Source organism: Pleurodeles waltl, chromosome 11, assembly GCF_031143425.1.
Source record: "Pleurodeles waltl isolate 20211129_DDA chromosome 11, aPleWal1.hap1.20221129, whole genome shotgun sequence".
Classification (NCBI taxonomy): Eukaryota; Metazoa; Chordata; class Amphibia; order Caudata; family Salamandridae; genus Pleurodeles; species Pleurodeles waltl.
The window spans coordinates 274935072-274958638 of record NC_090450.1 but is presented as its reverse complement, the minus strand read 5'-3'; the positions used below and the strand labels follow the sequence as shown (position 1 = coordinate 274958638).

General features: G+C 45.6%; 1 protein-coding gene across 6 annotated transcripts in view; it reads right to left on the bottom strand.

The window, feature by feature from the left end:
• NCK1 (NCK adaptor protein 1) overlaps positions 1-23567 on the bottom strand; it is a 590854-nt gene that overhangs the window by 39656 nt on the left and 527631 nt on the right. For all 6 annotated transcript variants that reach the window (XM_069213550.1, XM_069213548.1, XM_069213549.1 and 3 more), the window contains one exon: positions 22255-22964. In XM_069213550.1, coding sequence (XP_069069651.1) covers positions 22255-22964 — 710 coding nt within the window. The remainder of the gene's footprint in view (positions 1-22254; positions 22965-23567) is intronic.

Here is a 23567-nt window from a genome sequence, read left to right as displayed (position 1 = left end):
GTTGCTATGCGGCGGGATATGATTTTGGGTGCAGGTGGGTTGGGAGGTCCGGCTCAATTGGGGGGCCAGAGTGGGCGGGGGCGGCAGATTTTTTGTTAGTTATCATGATGGATGCTTTCCCTCTGTCTCTTCTTATCTGTACCTACTTGTCCTCGCAGCTGATTTGATTTGCGGCTGGGTGGGGGTGTTTGCGATATCTGCCAGGATGGCTTCCAGGGAGGGGACGCTTGTGAGATGCTAGACCTGGAATGTCCGGGGGTTGAACGACGGTCGCAAGATGAGATTGGTGTCAGCTTATATGCAGCACTATGCGATAAGACATCTGCATGCTTCAAGAAATCCACCTGACTAATGCCACGAAATATAGGTTGAGGGCTGAATGGATTGAAGAAAGCCATCTGGCAGGGTACTCGAGTTATGCGTTGGGGGGAGGCCATCCTGCTTAGAAAGGCACTGCCGTGGCGTACTGAGAAAGTGCTTACCAACCCACATGGCCGCTATGTTATGCTGCAGGGTACACTACAAGATAGGCTGTTTCGACTGGTGTCAGTGTATGGTCCCAATGTGGATGACCCGGAGTTCTTGGCAGAGGTGTGGTGCCTGGTGTGCTCTTTGGGCTTGGGGTCTCTACTACGGGGAGGAGACTTCAACGCAGTGCTGGATACTGTGGCGGATGGTGAGAGCCGGACGTGGCCTCAACATGTGGCAGCTGCCTTACCCCTGATTATGGCAGAGGGTGATGTGGCAGATCTATGGAGGGTGAAACATGGCGCTGAAAGAGAGGGCACATGCCTCAATACAGTACATAACAGCTGGTCAAGCATTAATAGATTGCTCTGAACCAGAGATGTGGAGCTCTGGACGGAGTATATTGAACACATGCCCGCACTCTGTCGGACCATTCTGTGGTTCTTTTGGAGCTCAGGATTCCTGGGGGCTTGCGTCGCAGCTTCTTGTGGTGACTGCCTCAGATCACACTTAGAGATCAAGCCTTTAGGGAGGAGGTGCTTACCACTATCGTGGGATACTTCACTGTTAATAAGGGATCTGTAGCATTGGCGGGCACCTTGTGGGAGGCATTTAAGTTGGTGATCCATGGGTGTGTGTCTGGCTAAGCAGCACGGTGCGCTTAGAGCAATCCGTCGTGAATTGGCAGACTGTGTGGCCCAGCTGGCCATGCCGGAGAAACTAATATGTGTTGATACGTCTAATGCCCTCTTGGCTGAGGTAAGAGAGAAACTATCACATTACGAGGAAGTGGCAATCTGTGAGACCTGTTTTCTAGATAAGGAAGCTAAGGTGAGGCGGTTCGGAGAGGGCGAGAGGGCCGGAAGGAAGTTGGCGGCAATGCTACAATGGCAGTGGGCCGGGAATTATATTGTGGAACTGCAGGACTCTGCTGGCATCTGCCATGCTTGCACTGAGGGTGTCAAGCAGGTGCTAACTAATTTCTATGTTTCCCTTTACTCCGAGTCGGCAAGGCCGCACCCAGTGGCGTATACAGAATAATTTGATGACATTAGCCTGCTCCGGCTTCAGAACACGCACAGGTAATATTTAGACTCACACCGTTCTCGATTGAGGACTTCATTTAAGTTATCCATAGCCTGCCAGGAGATAAGGCCCCTGGCCTAGATGGGGTCACAGTGGCCTTCTATAAGGAATACGAAGACTTATTGGCACTACACTTAATAGATGTACATGTAGAGGCACTTGAGGGTGGAATTCTCCCACTTTCGCTGCCTAAAGCCCTCATTGTTACCATATTGAAGCTGGGTAAAGACCCGTGCCTCTGCGACTCCTATATGCCACTATCGCTTATAAATATGGACAATAAGATATTAGCTAAGTTAATTGCGGCTCGTCTGCAGCCCTACTCCAGTCTCTGATGCTCCTGGATTAATCTGGTTTCGTGCCAGGCAGCTCGACCTTGTATAACCGCCGCACTTTTTTTGCGGGGACCCGAATGGTGAACCATGAAGACCTCGCTGCGGCTGTGTTCCTAGACATCACAAAGGCGTTCGACTCCCTTGAGTGGCCGTGTATGTTCAGCCTATTGTCGAGGGTGTGTCTGAGCTCTAGATTCATCCAATTAATCTGTCTATTCTACTCAGTTCTAGTGGCAAGATTGAGAATTAACGGACCAATATCAGATCCCTTCCCGGTGTCTAGGGGAAACCGTCAGGGCTGCTCTCTTTTGCCACTGCTATTCGCAGTGGCGATGGAGCCTCTTGCGCGCACTTGAGACAAAATCATAACCACAGGGGATTGGCGTTTAGACAACACTCAATCTTGGTCTCTATGTATGCTGATGATGTTGCTCTAAACGTACAGGGCCCACAGCTTCACCTTGACATACTAATAGACGAGATTGTGCGCTTTTGTCAGTTCTCTGGGATTATAATAAACTGGTCCAAGTCAGTGGTTCTGCCGCTGTCGGCTGCTACGACACAGTACCGCTCAAAATATCCCATTTTGGGCTGATGGCCCGGTGCGGTACCTGGGCATATGGGTTAGTAGAGAGGTGGATGAGCTGTGGTCGGCCAACTATGGCAAGGCCATTATGTGACTAGAGGACAAGGTGACGGCCTGGCGCTCTCTTCCGCTCTCGCTGACTGGCTGTATAGCCATTGTCAAGATGGCAATCCTGCCCAAATGTCTATCTGTTCACCAATATTCCTCTTGCGCACACATCTAATTTCCTAAAGCGTCTTAGGTCTTCACTCATAACTCTGGTCTGGGCCGGTAAACAGCCCAGAATCGCATGGGAAATGCTAACACAACCATTTGGATTGGGTGGCCTGGCTGCTCCGGATCTGGAGCTTTATTATAACTGCACACAGGCACATTTTGCGCATTTTTGGATGCACCCCATAAAATATTTACTGCATCTGGCTCCGGAGCATGTTTCGGTTTTGCCTCATGGACTTTATGGGGTGCTTTACGGGCCACCCAGGTGTAGGGTGCGGAATGTTGACACAGTAACGTGCATGGCGCGGGCCTGTCGGCGCTCCTGTGGCAGGCTGGGGAAACCTTTGCGCCCTCGACACCGGTGCGGGAAGTTGTGAACCCACGACCATTGGAGGGCGGACGGATATGCAAGCATCTGTGTGACTTGAAGATGACGACCCTCGGGTCTTGGTATCCAGAGGGCTCATTTATCTCTCCCAAAGCTGTGCTCTTTGCACCGCACGAGTCTGCGCTTTTTCGTTTCACTTACCTGCGAATCAGGACGATTTTGCTGGCTAGATACCCTGACTTCCCTGGGGCGCCCCCCAGTGAGCCGCATCATGGAGCTGGTGCACAGGTCCCAGTCTCCCCACGGCCTTATCAAAGGCCTGTATGTATGCATGCATGCAGATGACTGCGCCCTTGACAACACCCAAGGCCAGAGCGTAGTGGGAGGTGGATATAGGGGGGGTGGGGGTAGACCCTTTCAGATGAGGTGTGGTGCTATTGCTGTGCACACATGCGGGAGCTTTCCCCAATTATAGACTGCGCCTAATACATTTTACATTTTTGCATCGCTTGTACTATACGCCGAGATGCCTTTTGAGGATGGGTGTCCGGTTGGACGCTGGATGCGATAGGTGTTCAGCGCCAGAGGTGGATTTCCTGCATCTGGCATGGAGCTGCGGGGCATTGCAGGGATACTGGATAAATGTGCTGGGTGTGCTGGAAGAAATAGTTGAGCTCGAGCTGCCACCGTCCCCCAAATTTGCTCTCCTGGGACATCTCAAGGAGATTCTCATCCCCCCCGAACACAGGATATTAGTGGGGCTGCTGTTGGTACTGGCGAAGCGCAGAGTGGCGATGTGTTGGGGTAGGAGGCAGACACCCCGTTGTCAGGATTGGCTGCGTGATGCTGCGTACTGCCAGGAACAACTAATGGCCTACTGGGAACTGATGCAGTCTACCTCTCGGCCACAAGATATATGGACTCCCCTATGGGCCTACCTTGAATCTATAGTGGTGTGTGACAGCTGTAGGCGTACAGAGCCAGCTGTGACCGCGTTGCCCCCCCCCACGATGAGACGAGCCAACGCCTTACCTTTCAGGTTAGATGCTATAGATGCGAGGACTCTCCTATTCCCTTCCCTTTCCTACTCTTCCTTTCTTTTTCTATTCCTTCCTTTTTACTGATTCCTGGTGCAGATGGTGGCATGCACAGCTGAGCTATTTGATTCCTCTCTACTTATATTTCGACTACATGAACACGTACCAAGTGTTTAATCACCAAAAACAGGAACTGGATGGTTATCGGACTTCAAGGTGCTTGTAATGTATGGACATGAGGTGTGTTTATCATAGTTTGTTCATTATGCGTTCTGCCTGATGTGCTGGACTGTTCTGTTATGTTATACTTCACTTTAATGAAAGCAATAAAAAAATTATTTAAAAAAAAAAAAAAGTATCTACTTGCCCATGAGACAGGTTGCTTCATAAATCTACTTGTCCAGTAAAAAATAAATCCACTTGTCTATTTGGGGCCACATCGTGCAGCGACAAATTTTGCCACAAATCTCAAAATAGAAAAAAAACTCAGATATCCTCTCTGGTGATGGCAGGATCCCTACTATAATAAGGTTTGAGTTCTAGCAAGTCCTCTATTTTGCACACCCTTCTGCAGATCTACATACTGGGGCTGGAGGTCGTTTTACGGAAAGCCCTTTTGAATCTGCAAACCTACTAACCTGCATGTTTTAGGGGTTTTGCCAGCTCTTTCCTAATCTTTTCCCATACTGAGAAAGGTTGGAAATTTACTCTTGACAAGGGCAGTAGCAAAACTTCTCCCAGGTTTGGGAAAAGGAAGTGGCTGGAGGGCAGGTGGACTTGTAAATGCTCAACAGATTTTCGCATGAGCAAATTGACATCAGCTTATTTGCTTGTGCTAAAATGTAGTTCACAAATATGTTGTAGGAGTACGATTTCCTGGCCTGCTTCTGTAAATTCATGTGAATTTATGAAGGCCATCAATCTGCACTAATGCAAGGACATATACCATGAGTACACTTTTGTTACCTTCTTTAAGTATTGGTACCCTAATTTGGTCTGAAGTTAACCAAGACCTATAGCTTTTTATTCAAAGTCTATCTCTGTCTATCAACAGGCTTCCGCTCTTTCAGGAGGAACATATCAACACACAAAATAGTTTTGTTCAGAGCCAGGGACTACTGTAGCAATGTGCACTTTTTGAGGCCAAAAATAATATTGCTTTTTGCCAATGTCTGTTATAATGGTGAGGGCCCAGCAGCTCCCACAACAATTAAGTTTTACAAAAACCATGACAAATTAAGACACACATTGACAAAACCAAACAGCTAAACATCAATGCCAGGCTTATTGGTTTTGCCAATGCTTGTTTATTTTCAAGTTTCCCATCATCTTGTTGGAACTGGCTGCACTGATTGTCCATTCTGATTTTGTGGGGGGAAATACTAGCATGCATCTACACATTTTACTAAATGATGCTGCAAAGAAATGGTACCTAAAATGTTACAGTAGTTTAGCAAAGCGCTTTTTTTCCCTAGAAGCATTTTTTTTGTGAACACAATATTGAAAGCAAAGAATCAATCTTGCTTTCAAGTTCCTGCAGATATTTGCATCTAATCAGAGAGCATCCTGGGAACATTATAAGTAGCCGCGTATTGCTAAACATTGCAAACGTGTGCACACATTGTTACATTGGAACCACTGTCAGAGGTGCAGTCTGAGCTTACAACATTTCCTTAGAGGGCTCACCCTAATAAGAAAGGCTTTGCACTACTGAACCATAAATACGAGTTCAAACAGCATTACCATGTCGACACAAATGTTACTTTAACTGCAGATGATACCCTTCCCTGATCCTTAATGTAGTACTGTAAACTGGCAGCCAAAGTGTTTGTGCTGCAGTAAGTTGGTCTTACTTGTCCTATGGACAATTTAAACATGAAAACTTGTTGTCCTTGACCCCAAACAATATGTACTGGGAGTCGGGCTATCAGAATTCCACACCCCTGTGATGTAACTCTTCGGTCTATGGCCTCAAATTGACCATATTTGTTTTATTTTTCATGTTCTACCATATGCCTTTCAAGGAGATGTTCAGTCATTATGTGATATTCTCCTTGAAAGGTGCATGATGGAAAAATGAAAGTCAAATGTACAAAGGAAAAAATGCTATAGCATTTAATTCATGTTCTGAATTTCCGACCACCCTGACTTTTTTACCAATGCATTTAGAAATACTGAGATGAAAACACAATTTTTTTCATCTTTTCTCAGGTGGCCAACCCAAAAACCCTTGAAGACAGTGACATTTGCACACCCTAAAAATATACAAATTTTTAAGGTGTGCATCTTTAGAATACACATCTTCTTACCAAATGAATGTGAAATTTGTTTGGTAAAATGCTCGTCTGAGCCCTATTTTCAGCATTTTTGTAGAACAGAAGCGTGCTTGCTTAAAATCAAATGATGACAGTTTGACTCTATGGCTTTGCCCATATAATGCAAATGTGGTCATAGAGGTCATTAGGGGGTCGCCAAGGATCACAGCTGGACCCCTGGCCTCAGAGGTGGCAAAAATCAGTCAAATCAAAGTTTATAAAGCACAGCTACTCACCTGTAAGGGTCTCAAGACGCTGATGGGGTTTGTCCTCTGAGCTTCAGTTGGAGACAGGTTTTAAGGACCTTCCTGAACTGATGCAGCAATGGTGACTGCCTGAGGTGCAGGGCAGGGTGTCCCAGCTCTTTGCTGCAAGGAAGGCAAAGGATCTTCCACCCACTGAGGTCTTCCGTATGTGGGGTACGGTGGCTATGCTTGTTGAGCAGAAAGCTCTGGTGGGGGAGTAGAAGGTGATGTGGTGGTTGAGGTAGGCGGGTCCTAGGTCGTGAAGGGCCTTGTATGCGTGTACGAGGAGTTTGAAGTTATTTCTTTTTACGATGGGAAGCCAGTGGAGGTCTCTTAGGTGACTGGAGATATGTTTGTGGTGGGGAATGTCCAGGATAAGTCTGGCAAAGGCATTTTGGATGTGCTGAAGTTTCTTCAGGTTCTTCTGGATTGTGCTGGCGCAGAGGACGTTGCCATACTAGAGTATGCTGGTAACCAGGTCATGGTTCTGCTGTAGTCCTTTGGGATCCATTTGTAAATCTCCTGGAGCAGTCGGAGAGTGTGAAAACAGGAGGATGCAACTGAGCTGCCTTGGCAGGTCATGATGAGCGATGAAGTCCAGGATAAAGCCGAGGTTGTGTGCATAGTCTGTAGGGGGAGGGGAGTGCCAAGGGTGGATGGCCACCAGGTGTCGTTCCAAGCTGATGTGGAGGTTCCCAGGAAGAGGATCTTGGTCTTGTCAGAGTTTAGCTTGAGGCAGCTATCCTTCATGCAGGCGGCAATGGCTTCTATCCAGTTGTGGAAATTCTTCTTGGCAGTTGTGGGGTTTTCGGTCAGAGAGATGATCAGCTTTGGTGTCATCTGCATAGGAGACTATGTTCAGCCCGTGGTTCCGGACGATGGAAACGAGCAGGGCCATCTAGATGTTAAAGAGTGTGGGGCTCAGGAAGGAGCCCTGTGGATCTCTGTAGGTTCTGACAGGTAAGTTGTGGGAGTCTGACTCTCTGGGTTCTGCCAGACAGAAAGGAACATATCCGTTGTAGGGGCTTTCCGCGGATGCCAGCTGCGTGAAGTCTGGAGCAGAGGGTGAGGTGTGAAACCATGTCAAAAATGGCCAATAGCTCGAGTAGGGTGAGGGCTGCTGTATGGCCGTGGTCGAGGAGTGGGCGGATGTCATTTTGGCTGCAAGGAGGGCGGTCTCTGTGCTCTGCTTGCTCCTGAAACCAACACACACACACACACCTGTGCTCCATAATGCAAGGGTGTGTGCATTCTCTGAAGCATGGCTTTTGCTCTGAAAAGGAGTCCGTCCAGTTCAAAAGCTATGCTTTAAAGCTTTGTGCACTTTGTATGTGTGTTGTACAATGGAGAACACACTCAAAGTTAGAAAAATGAGGAGAAATGAAAACATTTTCCTTGTTACGCATGCCTCAAGGAGTCCAACCATGAAACGCCTCCTTGTCACAAAATAATGCAGGGCAGAGCAATTTCGTGTAATTCTGGGATACTATCGAACACAAATCAAGATGTGTTGGACAATAAATTACACTTAAACATTTAGCGCCAAGTTTGCGTCACAAAAGTGGTACAAACACAGTACAATTCATCAGTAAACCTAGGACTGAGTGTCAGTAGGAGTAAGCACGAGTGAGATCAACAGTGCAAGAATTAATGTGAATAAGTGTAAGGGGTATAAGAGGGTGGTGTTAGTCATGTGACGCCTTCCCATTGCAAAATCAGGGTCAAAGGTCATAGGATGTCACTTCCTGTAATGTCATTCAGGTAAAAAGGTATGTGATGCCATTTCCGTTGCCTCTGCCACTTTGCAGAATCGACGCCCTTGATTGTGGTAAGTATTTATGCAGCATAACTTTTAAAAACCACTCACAGCTTCACTGGATGCTTTCTACTGCGCGCACTGCGGTGAGGTTACAGGCGATGAGACAAACAATCAGATGGGTATAATGGTGATGCAATCGGCAAAATATAAACACTTTTTAGTTACCTGTGTAGAATATGTTTGGTTGTGCATAGATCTGAGATTACAACAAAGAATATGTGCCCTCCTGTTTCTCAACTATCTCATACTTGAAGACAGAACCGCCACACAAACATTAGCCAGCTTTGGGAGAAGCTGTAAAAATAGGTAAATGGGTCAACGGACATTCCAATTTTGGTTAATTCTTCACGCTCTCAAATTACCTACCGAAAAAAATCAGGGAAAACAACAAATGTGCCGATTTTTCTCACGCACGGAGCAGCAAAAGACAATACGAGAAACAATTTCAAGTGGAACACTGAATATATGACCTAGAAATCACACAGTTGGGCATGTCTATAAGTGTTTGTTTTTCATGCAGTGATAGCTTCGCAGAGACCACAACTGCCCACCTTTTAAATATATATTTGACAGGGCCGTCCCCTCACTCTCTAGGCACTCTTTAGGGTAGTAGGCGGTATTTATTCAAAAGTTATAAATGTTACAGAAAAGAGGAAAGGGGAAGATGGAAAAGAAACTGGTTTTGTAGTCACTTGTGTGGCAGTATTTTGTGCAGGGCACATTCTAAAATGTCGCCTTGCGGAAACGTTCTGGTGAGTGGAATGCAGCCTGGCAGGGCCGATGAATTAATTAGACTGTCGAGCTGTTTTCTTTTCTCCCCAAACATTTGCTACTGATTAACTTCGCTAAATATAAAAAAAAGGCCTACAAGGTTTACACAGCTCCCGGTCTTTGGCTAACTAGAGCCTTTCACTAGGCTTTGAAAGATTAGTATACAAGGATCTCTTTGTGTTTGTTCTCTTGACTCTTCACAAAGGCCTTTCGTCTACCGTCTAACATGTTTGTTTTCAATGGCCTACATTTCTCACCACAAAATACTACTACACACGGCAAGATGTAACAACGGGCGCAGCGGTTAAGCAAGCGTGACATGAGCCCCAATTCAATAAAGGAACATGGGGCTCACGGCACGCTTGCTCCCCAGGGCAGGCATACATCATTTCCATTTGGACCGTTGGTCACAAGACAAATAGTAAGTGCCTAAAAACTTTCCACAACCTTACTTGATCCCTTTTCCGCACACTTGGCCCTTTATTTTTTAAGTGTGTCTTGAAAGAGCTTTTACTTGAACCGCAAAAATAAACATTGAGGAAAACTTGTAAAACACCGCTACTGCAGGTACCAAGTTTACCATATTATCCATTTAGCTGGTCCGGACCTTCGTGCCGCACAGACTAGTGAGCCTGAGTGTTGAACCGCATCTACACACACAAGACGCCCCTGACCATGTTAGTGTTCGCCGCGAAGCAGTGCCCCTGGTTTGCCTAACATGGCCAGCGTGGATGGCGGGCGGGGTTCACTGACACCAAGCACACATCAGCACCGCCACACTCAGAATTTACTGAAAACCAGTTTTAAGAGCTCAAAACGGCTCTCCCAATAGCAACAAGTCAATTAAGTGTCAAATGCTGCACTACAGTGAAAAAACGAGCATTTGCAATGCAGTGGGTCTCGCGTTTGCTCGAGTTAGAGCTATTAGTGTTGTACATTCCTAACTGGACTTTTCTTGCCACACAAACTGAAAATAAAAAGTAAAAAACAGTTGACATAAGCGAGCCGATTCAAAGGACAGGGGTGAGTGCGAAGGAGAGACACAAAAAGAAAAAAGATGTTCGCTCGCAGTCAGTTATCAGCAAAACTGCAATTATCCATGTAACAGGGTCGATGGCCAAGGCGGTAACAAAAACTCCCTAATGAGAGACAAACGTGAAGCAGTTACCACCAAAGGATTTTTGAAAGGCAACGCCACGAACGAGTGATAGTGATAGGCAGGCGTGGTTAAAGGCCCAGATACCTACCAACACATCAGAAAAGTAGCGCATGCGTGCTGCTATGCTCAACCTAAAAAGCATGTATTATATAACTTCCTATCACTGTACTAGCACTGCACAGCTTCTCGGTCTGCAACCAAAAACCAACTTAACTCCCACAACAGCAATAACACTGACACAGACTACTATATCCACCATCACATTACCACCTCCCAAGCACAGCAGTAGACTGCCACTTCACATTAAGGACCTCATGCTTCACTACCAAGCAGAGCACCATCACCCCCACGACCAAACACTACAAACACACGTTCAACAACACATACCTCACAGCTCACCTCACACTCAGGACCTCCTCCCCCCCCACAAGCCACTACCCTAAAAATCCTCCTCACTGCATTAACACCACTCAACTGTGTCTCAACCACCAGCATGCACATCCTCTCCCAACACAACGGAACCACAAATCAGTGCATTGCCACTCAACACGGCCTTTCTCACACTTCCCTACCAATCTCCAGCATCTCAAACTAGGCCTCAAAAGCCCTCTAATCTATGAAATACAGCATTACAATGCCACTGCATTATCATTACACTTCAAGGGATCGACAAATGAGGCACATCATTACGTTCCACACACAAAACAATGTTTTCTTTCCGACTACCCATCCAGGCTTCCCTGGACTAGCATCTATCACCATTTTAAACTTTTGCCTCCACTATACAAGCTATTATGTATGTGTTTCACTGAAGATGTCATTTCAGTTCTTTCTCTGGGTCAAGGTAATTTTCCACCCATCTGATGATCGAATATATTTACACTTCACTGTTATGCTGTTCAATCAGCCACCTACTACTTTGGGTTCTGCCATTCTCTGTTCTTTCTTTGACTGTCTTTTCTCTGGTTGGCCCGGACGCCATGATTACCACACTCACATCGGCATTACTGGCAGCAGTTTAAATTCTATATTATTTATATATACTCACCAACCTTTGCATCATTGTTCTAACAAACAGTGCTGGACTTTTCTTGGTAGTAGGTTAAAGTGAAATCATCAGCTCCCCGCTCTTCTTTCCTATCAGGCCACCTATGACAAAGCTACTAAGATCTGTTGCAGACCTTAAATATCAGTTTTATATCCACTACCAGTCTTGAAATTGCTTCACTGTTTAACACACAACTATCTTCTCACCTCTACTTCTCCTGCACTCTTCAAGATCTCTCAAACCTAATATTAAAATGTAATTCTTCACAAGTGTTGAAAATGGCCCTTTCTGCAGGGTTATCCCCAAACTTTTTGCCTTCTTCCTCCTATTATTTTTGATCTGTTTTTGCTGGTTTAGTGTGTCTGTGCACCTTACCACTGCTGATGAGTGCTAAAGTGCAAGTGCTCCCGATGTAAATTGTATTGGTGATTGGTTTATCCATGATTGGCATATCTGATTTACTGGTAGGTCCCTAGTAAGGTGAACCAGAGGTGCCGAGGGCCTGTAAATCAAATGCTACTAGTGGGCCTACAGCACTGATTGTGCCACCCACACGAGTAGCTCTGTGAATATGTCTCAGACCTGCCACTGCAGTGTCTGCAGACTTATACTGCCAAGTCAACCTAGCAAGTGTACTCACTTGCCAGACCCAAACCTTACCTTTTACTACGTGTAATTCACCCCTAAGGTAGGCCGTAGGTAGCCCCATGGGCAGGGTGCAGTGTATTTAGAAGGTAGGACATGTACTGGTGTGTTTGACATGTCCTGATAGTGAAATACTGCCAAACTCGTTTTTCACTATTGCAAGGCCTATCTCTCTCTCATAGGTTAACATCGGGACTGCCTTTAAATATCTTTTAAGTGCAGATTCCCATTGGCCGCAGATAAGAGATATGGAGTTCGGGGTCTCATCAACTCACAATTTAAAAATACACATTTTGGTAAAGTTGTTTTTTAGATTGTCTGTTTAAAAATACCACTTTTAGAGAGTGGGCATTTTCTTGTGCCTCTGACTGCTTGTGTATTCCACGTCTGGGTCAGACTGACAGTTGGGCTGTTGCAAATTCCCTCTAGACAGTGACACAAAGGGAGTTGGGGCTGTAGCCTGCATATCTTGATGAGTCTCCCGGGCTAGATTGGGGAGGGAGGAGCCAACACATCTGAAAGGGCTGTTCCTCTCCTCACACAATGCAGTCTCTGACCCCCTGAAGTGTGTCTGGGACCAGGCCTGGACCGAAAACCCCAGACTTTGAGAACACTTCTGGATCAAGAGAAACCTCTACCAAGGAGAAGAGTTGAAGAGCTGCAGGAGGAGTACTGGCTCTTTCGTGTGGGTGCTTTGCTCGGTAGGCCTGTAGTTGCTGCTTCTGCCCTAAAGAGGGCACAGACTGGACTTTGCTGTGTATTCTGCTTGTGAAGTTTCTCAAAAGACTTGGAGTAGAGCTTTCCTCCTGTTTGAAGTCTCAGGGATGTCAAAGACTTCAGCGTCATCTGCAGTGGCGGCAGGCAGATTTAGGGGGAGGGGGCAGGCAGGAAGCACACTCACACTTTCACACACACACACACACACACACACACACGCGCACATCCACTAACAACACTCATCAACATTCAAACATACATGCACGTACCAAACATTTATTAAAAAAGATCACACACACAAACTTACCTTCAGCCTCGGAGGTCCCAGGAGAGTTGGGACTGCTGCCTTCCTCAGGGAAGGCAGCAGTCCCAGCCTCGTGACAGAGAGGGATGGGGTGAGTGAGACTGCTGACCTCACCCCACTCTGTGACGAGGTCTTACTGATTGACACTTGCCTTGGGCACTTCGGGGCTTAAACCTGAAGGGCCCAGGTCGAAGTCAATGGGTGACGCTTTCCTCGTCACCCGGGGGAAGGCCTCGAGGCACCTTTGCTGAGCTGAGGAGGTCACACCCATAGGAGCTGTGACCTCTTCAGCCCATGCAAAGTTCTCCTCAGGCAGCCAGGAGTCTGCGCAAATTGCGCATGTCAGCCCCTGGCTGCCTGACCTGAAATGACACGTGTGTCAGGCTGACCTTTGCTCAGCCTGACAGACACTTTTCATGAGGGTCAAAAGGTGGGGCGTGGCCCCTCCGCCCTAAAGGACGGGCCGCGCCTGGTCATCTGTCTACAGCACTGGGAACTGTGTGTTTTGTGCTACAACCAAGGAAAAACCACTGCAACGCCGTCAACAACGCCACTGCCTGCACCGTGACCTGACGCTGCCACACGGAGCCATACCCCAACGTCACAACACAACCCTGGTCTCAATGACACCACCATCTGATGCCACCACCGAGCCGCTGCTTCCACTGTGACCTGTGGGCCCCGCACTCCCCCACACCTTACAGACACTGCAGCCTTGGCAATCCCCAACGCCGCAGCTCCATGCTGACACCGTTGCTGCTGCCTGCACCCTGGCCTGTGGACACTGCTTGTGAGGTACACCACGCATTGTCCCATCCCGCACTGCAGCCCGGGCCCACCGACACCAGCACCATTGACTCCAATGTCGTCAACAGACGCCCTTGTCTGCACCGCGACCCACGGCCGCCGCATGGAGCCCGCCCCGCAATGCACCACCGCCTTGGGCCTACCGACAACAGTTCTTCAGTAAGGACGCCGCTACCTGCACCGTGACTTGGAGACACCACATGTCGCACCATCCCGCTTCACACCACAGTCCCGACGCCATCCACAGCGCTCCGACTCAGTCATCAGCCCGTAGTTCGATCTACAAGTGTGACTTCAAGGGCTCGACGACCCCCACACTGACTTCCTGAACCGACACTTGTGACACCAGCGATGCCGCACTCCGGGTCTAATTGCGAGGATACGGGTCTTCTTGAATCCCCCCCAACAGCTGGCCTGCGACACCGCGGCTGGCCTGAACTGTTGGATTTGTTGTTCACAATGCCATGATAGCCCCAGACAGAGCTATTGACTTCAAGGAACTGTATTTTTAAGTTAATTCTTGCAAGATTCATATCTTTATTACTGTATGTTGGATTTTTCTCGTTTTGGTCTTGTTTTACATAGATAAATATTGGCTATTTTCTAATACTGGTGTGATGTCCTTTTGTAGTGTTTTCACTGTATTATTGTGTGTTATGTGTAAATGCTTTACACATTGCTTCTGAGATAAGCCTGACTGGTCGTGCCACGCTACCAAGAGGATGACCAGGGGTTATCTGAAACTGGGATTCTCCATTATCCTGACTAGAGTGAGGGTCCCTACTTGGACATGGTGCAAACTGACTGCCAACTAGAGACCTTGTTTCTAACAAGGTCTGCCTAAATGTGCATTTCCTATGCCCCTGGATCATTAACATTTTAATCAAATAAATTTCTTCCTCTGCACCCAGGGCTTCTCTCCCCCCCTTTAGGACTCCATTACAACTCGTTCAGCTTCTGCATGTGCAATGGTGGTATGAAAACTGATTAACCTTTTCTAGCAGACACGGTGACCAACCAGTGCACCCCTGAAGGAGGACTCTGGTGTCCAAAATACATTAAGCATGACATAGTCAGTATGAGAATTACTACATATTCAAAAGAATGATGGTTTGGTGGAAACACATGTGGATTAACGAAGTGGTGAAGTATATAAGTTAATGAATAAATATTGTTGAAAAAGAATTATAATAGGATTATGATTTATGAAGGCACAGCGCCGAAACAAGTCTCAGGGATCATATGATTTTTCTTCATAAAACTTGATGTTCATCACTCAGAAGGCTGTGGACAGCCTACTTGAACAGCACATGGAGAATGGTAAATATTGGAGAAGACTGATTACAAGCGGTGTGCTGTGTGAACAGGATATTGTGCCCATTTATTTTTCCCATTTCTTTAAATATCATTATGAAGAATCATTTAGCCTCAACAATCTCTCATTTTAAATTGACACAAGTTATTGTCTTCTTCGGCCTCTGGCCCACGTACACTACTGTCGGTGTTAGAATGCCCCCTGTTTTCACACTCAAATGGCATGGATGGGTCCTTTGATGTGGTCATAGGTTTTTTACATTCTGGCTTAACCAACAGTTCAAATCAAGGAATTATCTGTATACGATTATGAGAGAGTGGTCACAAAAGTACATAAAAGCATAAATACACAGAAACAGTATAAGACGAAGATGTATATGTTATGTGGAAAATCAGACAAAGCAATAAAACCCGATATAGTATTTCTAAAAATGGACAAAAACCTCACATCTCATAAAATTACCTGTTATGACAGCAGACATTTGCAACACCAAATAGCTGCTTTTAATAATAGGCAAACTGTGACACACACCTCAGGTGAAGAAAGCATTTGTAAATAGAAAAAAGCCAGTCTACTGATGTCAAAATCCAGTTATTCTCAGAAGAGGTACCAAATATTAACACGTAAAAGGCTCATAGTATTTTCAAAAGAAGTGAAACACAACGTCTGCAAAGATCTAATAGAAAGGGCACATACAGACTGACGGGGTCTCACATTGTCCCAATGGAAAGAATAAATAATAGTGTATAAAGCCCAGTCTAAATTTGCCAAGAGGAGCTCATTCCCATACATGTGTTACAGTATCAGGGCTAGATTCCCAGTGTGATCTGAACACCTGGATAGACACTAATGTGTTTTTTGGAATTTCACAGCTTCTCACGGACATTCATGAAGACTGCTTCATCCATGTCTTATCCTTAGAAGATTCAGAGCCTGGAGAAAAAAACATAAAGAAGGTCTACCCATTCTGCTGTTGTAGTCATAATATAATGGGATCAGGGAATTTTGTGTGGCCAAAATCACAGGATAAGCTATCTTCAATTATGCCTTTAAAGGATTCACACCCTTGACTCCAAAGCCACGGAGGAGCTAGCTTAATCAAATCCTCCACATAGTCAATCCCAAGCTCCTCATGATGCAAATAGTTTGGTCTACTGTGAGAAAGTCCCAAAACACATCTACAGAAGTGGTTTGGCTCTACCTGCATGCTTTTGATATCCGGATACCCCAAATGCCAGCTCCATATGTTGAAACAGGGAGACATCACCTATTATAAAATGTCAACTGGGGGAAATAGGCTAATTGTCAGTCTTAAAGGTAAAATTAAATAGTGTTCCTACTGCTTGTGGGAAGTACATCTTCTGTTGAGTGATGCAGGGAAGCCAACTGCTGGATGAATCAAAGTTTACCCTCAAGTAAGAAAACTGGATAACTTTGTCAATCAGTTAACCCTTCACAGTGATAATCCGCAACTTGAGAACTTTTGGTCCACAAGCCATGTTGAAGCGTTTGTTTAGGTTTGTCTCTAGATCCAAATTCTCCATAAAATACAAATGCATCAAGGAGTTTCTTCAGGCCACTGGGGGAATGAGATAACAAAACTGTCTTCGGCATACAGGAGCATCAGCACAACATTGTTTTCAACAACTGGCATATCCTGCCCCTTCTCAATCAATATATCATTAGGATTATTGATATATAAGAGAAATAGAATAGGTCCTAAAACGAAACCCAGACATACATCTCAGGTGAGCTTGAAGCAATTTCTACACTCTCCTTACTCCCCAAATCTTACTGTGGTAGATAAGTCACAGTGAAGGGTACAAAGGAAATCCACCGTTTCCTTTTCCACTCCCATATTCTGAAGCACACCCCACGGTTTGGATCTAATTACACTGTTGAATATGCTTCTTGGATCCAAGAAGCGAAAGTTCATCTTCCAATGTTTTACAACAGTGTATTTACGGACTGTCAAATGCAAGTTTGCACATTGTTGAAGTGTCTCCAAGCCTTCTCTGATGCCATACTGTACTTTTGTAAGGATTTTGGAATCTGATGCCCAATTCAAATTCCATCCAAAACAACTCTACCGACAATCTTTACTGGACAGCTGAAATAGGAACTGGGTCGACAGCAGCTTGGATCGTTATGGTTACCTTTTTAAAGAACTAGTGCTTTAGTTTGCTGGTGATAGCAAAGTTCTCCCATCCCTCTTTTTTCTTATTTGCCAATACAACCTTGTATGTGCATTTACAGATAGTGATTTGTACTACATCTCTGGGTTAACACTTCAGAGCTTTACAACATCTTTTGTTTGCTTGTCTATACAGACAGCATCAAACCGTCCCGTGGAGTCTGGAACTCAACTACTCACTGGCTTCAGTAGGCAGTTCTTTGTGCGATTGCATAATTTGGTGAAAGCATTCATAACTTCCTTAATGCTATGTTCAAGGGATAAACATTGAAAAATGTTCACCACATTTTTTTCAAGTAACTTGATCAATGGCCCCAAAGAGTTAACAGAATTCCATACAAGTCTTAGCCGTTTAACATTTGTTGAAGTGCGAGTTAAATTACTATCACAGACCTAGGATGCTTCTAGGATGATCAAAAGAGGGTTATGGTCACTGTGAGGACTTCCTAGAGCACACTTTTAATACCCACAGTATAATGTTCCTAAATGCAAAAAAACGAAAAAAACAAAAATAAATAATGAATAGTGGAACTGCAACTTCTCCCAACAACGGTCAGTGTCTAATGGTTATTAGGCCCTGTAAATTCCTTTACTATTCCGTAAATCGTAACCAAACAGTTAATGGGTCTCGCATTTGCTCGAGTTAGAGCTATTACCGTTGTAAATTCCTGACTGGACTTTTCTTGCCACATAAATTGAAAATGAAAAAGTAAAATAGTTGACTTAAGCGAGTCGATTCAAAGCACCATGGCCGCCAAGAGCATGAGCGCCAAGGAGAGACACAAAAGGAAAAAGAAGTTGGCTCATAGCCAAACTTATCGCAATTGTGCAATTATCCATGTAACAGGGGCAGTCTGCAAGGCATAAACAAAACCGCCCAGCGATGGGACAAACATAAGGCATTTACCAATGATAAAGGATTTTTGAAAGGCAAGCCCACGAACGAGTGGCAGTGATGGGCGTGCGGTGAGCATGTTTAAAAGCCCACAAGACACATGACAGGTCATACCTCTTGTGTGCTCGACCTAAAAAGGATGTTGCCTCTGTGGTCAGCTGTATTTGCAGTAACTTGAGAGTCTTCAACCAAAAGGGGATACCTGCATAGCATCCTGTTCCCTATTATTGTGTTGATATCCTCTCCAAACCGCAAACTAAACCATGTGAATGCATGTAAGCAATGATTTCTCAGCTCCTCAACCACCTGAAGTAACTTTTGTAATTTAAGAGTATCCACAGATGAAAAATCATTGTTGGAGAAATTACCAGGCCAGTTAAGTTTAAACAGCTGTATGAGGTCACTACTGAGAGGGAGGTATTCTACAGTGCACTGTAATGTAACCCTAAACCAAGTGGATAGGCCAGCCCTGGGTCTACCTGAAGATGAGGGCAGCGCTACCTCATCTTCTATGAACAGCATACATACCCACCACAAGTACTTCCTCCGTTGCCCATATCTCCTGAAGCATAATAAAGTCACACATGCGTATAAAATGTAACCAACTGGGTATACCTAATTTTGAGGAAATGCTTGCAATATTCCAAGAAATTTTATTTAAGCTTGGAATATTATGTGGGCACTGGGTGCCCTCCTGCTGTTCCCAGTGTGTACAGTACTAGTATCAGGTACGCACACATGAAAAGCCTTGTGGACTAGCTGCCAGTCGTTGTTCACCAAATCTGATACTGGGAGAAAGTGGTTAGAAAATAGAACATGGGCATTTTGTGATCAAGTAGACCGGGAACAATGGCTGGGGCAGAGTGGCTGTACAGCCCGTTGCAAATGCTGTCTGGATCTTACTAGGTCTCACTGACCCATGCTGGGTTTCGAAGAGAAAGACTCGCACCAAATATGGGTGGTTAAATTTAACATTGACACAGTCTCTCCCTATGTGATTTCAGTGAGGTGCATATCCAATTCATCGTCATTTCCATCAACATCATTTTAGTTACTAATTTTAAAATTGGTGTTTTTGACCAGCCAGCGAGTCACCTTTTGCTTTAGCTGAACAATAACTCAACTGTCCCTTGATCTATTCGAGAAACGTTTACCAGGATTACAACATAAGGACATGCCACTGGGGGCTAATTCATTGAAGGAAGGACCTCAGGATTAGGTGGGTGAGCTGAAGACTCATTTATTTCCAAGTCCACCTGGTCTCCCAAACAGGGTTGGGCACACTGATCTATCCCACCTGCTGCGTCAGCTTCAGACACTGGGGGTTACGGCGTGAACAGGAAGAGTTGTTCTGGTTACAGGTGCTTGGGCAATTGAACGGATGGTGGGGATGGGCAGCCTAATGCATTAAGAGATATTTCAATTTATCACAAATTCCGTTATATTCAACATACAATCACTACGGGGTGTTGGGTACAAATGTAGATATGCTCTTTTCTGCATAAATTCGAGCTATTGTGCGTCCAGACTCAAGACTGTTGGAAGTAATGTAATGATAGTGCTACACTTCGCAATCAGTGGTGACTCACAACTCTTGGTACCAGTCTAACTGGGGTTACGGTGGATTTGCACATTAGCAACTCCAGCCGTGATGATGACTGTGTTTGGGCATCCACTGATAACTGCTGCTCTCTCAATTGAATCTATCATTATGTCCCCCACTGCATACTCTAAAACATAGTGAGCAGTTGAATCTTCAAGGTCTTTTCTGGGTCTTCCCCATGCTTTGCAAGTACACATAATATTTGCTTCATGAGTGGAAAAGGCGTGGAACAGCCCAGCCTCCTCTGACCCAGTGGAGGCCGGTAACTTTATGAAAGAGGGGGAAGAGAGGTTACACATGTACACATACACCACACTCACACCCTTTTATTCAGACACGCACTCACACACCCGTTCACAACACTCACTGACAAATGCACATACATTCATACATGCACTGAACGTTAAAAAAAAAAAATAACCTTACCTTGCGACCAGCATGTCTAACAGGGAAGGCTCCGGTGTTCCAGGAGGGTTCGGACTGCTTCCTTCCCTCACCAATGAGGGAAGGCAGCAGTCCCTCACTCCTCACAGAGTGGAAACAGGGTCAGTGAAACTGCTGATCCCACCCGACTCTGAGATGGGGTGTCACTGATTGGCATTCGGCCGTGAGCGCTTTAGGGTTTAAAACTGAAGAGCCCAGGACAGAAGCAATCAATTACGTTCTCCTTTTTCATGGGGGGTGGGGGGGTTTGAGAGCCTTGAGGTACCTTTGCCAGACTGAAGAGGTCACGCCCACAAGGCTGTGACTTCTTAAGCCCAGCAAAGATCAGTTCAGGCAGCCAGGAGTTTGCACATTTAGCAACTGTACAAGTCCTAGCTGCCTGACATGAACCTGAAGAGTATCTGTCAGGCTGATTTTTGTTCGGCCTGACAGACACTCTTCATGTCAGGAAAAAGGCGCGGGCATTGCCCCTCAGCCCGTATGGACGGCCCGCTGCTGCTCTGACCACTCACAGGCGCACTCTTGGCCCAATCTTTGCCCTGACAGCACACAGGTGCAATCCGTGCATGACCCACACAGCTGGAGGTGAATGTGTGTTATGTAGCGCTTCAGCCCCACCTCCTCCTTTAGTAAGCCACAGGGCTTGTGGTCCTTGAAGTCCACTGACACTAAAGACAACAGTGTTCTATGTCCCATACTTTGCGAGGTGAATGTGTGCAATATATAACGCTTTGGATCCCATCACTTTTGGTAACTAGAAGAGTTTGTCAAAATTGAATCCCATGGCCCCCACAGGCAGCAGTGTCTTTCTATTTTGCACTAAAGGAGGTGACTATGACCTATGAAGAAGCCCCGCCTCCTCCTTTGGCAGTATCTCTGTAACCTGTGCTGCGGGAGGTAAATGTGCTCTCCATAGTGCTTTGGGCCACACCTCCTCTTTTGGTAACCAGCAGGACTTTGTGGGCCTTGAAGTCACGGCCCCAACAGGCAGCAATGTCTCTTTGTGCCGTGCTCCGGGGATGAAAGCACACTATGTAGCACTTTGAGCCCCACCTCCTGCTTTGGTAACTAGCAGGACTAGTGGAACTTAAAGTACATGGCATCCACAGGCAGCAGAGTCTGTGTCCTCTCAGTTTTTTATTCTTTGGCGTGCTCTTCCATCACATTTGCATAGCACATGCTACCCCAAAAGCTCAAAGTTGCAGAGACAGGTCTCTGCAAGTAATAAGCTAGTAGAGTAACTCAGTGAGTTATCCACTGACGTCCTATATTTGTGTGTATAACTATGATGTTATGGCACTGAAAACCAGAAGGGTCATTTCTGCCTATCAGCCTCCGAGGTTGAAAATTCAAATAAATTTGGGTCAATAGCAACACCTGATATTTACAGCTCTTTAGAAAAGAAAAACTGTTACAGAATGCACCATAAAAAGGACAAGCTGTTAGTATTATGACTAGGCAACCAAATACCAACTTTAAAAGGATAAAAAGGAGTATGGTGGCATAGTTGTGCCACAACCCCTATACATTTTATTAAATGTCCTAATTTTTCAGTTTTTTATAAAAACAGGTATAATCTTACAACAGTCTATTCGAACAAAAGGGGTGAATGCTTGGGCTCTAAAACACCACTAGAGTGCCAGATTGCTCGGGAGACATTTCAAATATTTATTTTGTGTGCACTATAGAGACCAGCCATACCAGTCTATTGCCTATGTCATACTGATATCATCATATGACAATCGTATGGCTCAGGCAACAGCTAATCAACCTTTCAAGGCTGCACTTTGAGTCAAGTTATGTATTTGAAATTCCTATTCAAACAGGAGGGCGAACAGCCAATTCATTTCCATTCTTATATGCCTACACCAAATGTAATTCTCACAGTCTAGGGACTTTCAACAAAGGACAACTTACCGAAGACTCGCTGTCGCGAATGAGGAAGTCTCCCTCATTCCCCCTCTCATTCAAGGCCATTTCTGCTTGGTGCCGCGTCACCTTCCCATAATACCAAGGGTTGCCAGCAAACTTGCCCATGCCAGAGGGACCAATGTAGTCGCATTGTGGAGGAGTAGGCTCCTCTAGACCGCCAATGGGCTGAATGTTCTGCATGATAGTAACATAGTTCTTGGGAACAAGGCCCACTTGCTTGTTGCTTTTCCGACACTTCCACCATTCTGGGTCATTTTCGGGCTTCTCAATCACATCCATGACTTCCCCCTTCTCAAAGTTCAGCTCCTCCTCATTGGAGGAACTGAAAGGATAAAGTGCCTGCACAACATGCAGGGATCGCCCATTCATGTCATTTACTACTGCTGCAAGCTTCTCAGACAGGGTTCCCAGTTGGTCTCCTGAGGGACTATCGCTCTCTTCCGTCACATAGTTTGAGGGGAACCAGCCCACCTGCCCATTGTAGCTGCCACGCCACCACCCATCGCTGCACTTCTCCATGACTATGACCTTTGTCCCCTTGACCAAGGAGAGTTCATCTTCGCGCTCTGCTACATAGGTAAACTTCACGTAGGCAGGCATGCTGAGGTCGTAGAGGCGCTCAGTGTCTGAGAAGCTGTCGTCAGCTGGGCACGCAGAGTCTGGCATGCTGGGTTTTCGTTTCACCTTTCCAATACCTGTTAAAAAGAGAAGGAAGATTAGCACTGCATCAATGAAGATATTCTATATTACAATGGAATAGCCCCTGAAACTCAAATCTCCACTTCACATACTGTTTCATGACAGAAATAAATGGGATTTGGAATACACAGTGGTGGTCACTTTAGTTATACATGACATACCAAGCCCAATGCAGCAGCCTGGGGTGACCCAGGAGTTGAAAATATGTTTAGGCCAATTCTACTTCAACAACTGACATACCTATTAGAACGTATACTTCTTTGCACCGGGTCATTAGGCAGCACAAATGCAGAAAAGCATATAAGATGCATAAGACGGCATAAATGGGACAGGTTGCAATGATGCTTGATCTCTACTGAAAATGCTTTGTTTAGTGCTGAATCTTGTGCGCACGTGGTGGCAGAGATTCAAAATCTCTCATTCATATCTTGACTGTGTACCTTGTTCTAACAGGGGACTTTTCAATCTTTTAAGGATTTTATAGCAAACCAACCACCATATCTTCAAATGCACCCTCACAATCATTAAGAAGAGACAACAGGGTATGAGCACATTTCATCTGTCACAACTAAATCGGTGCTTTTCCGTGCTTCCATCAT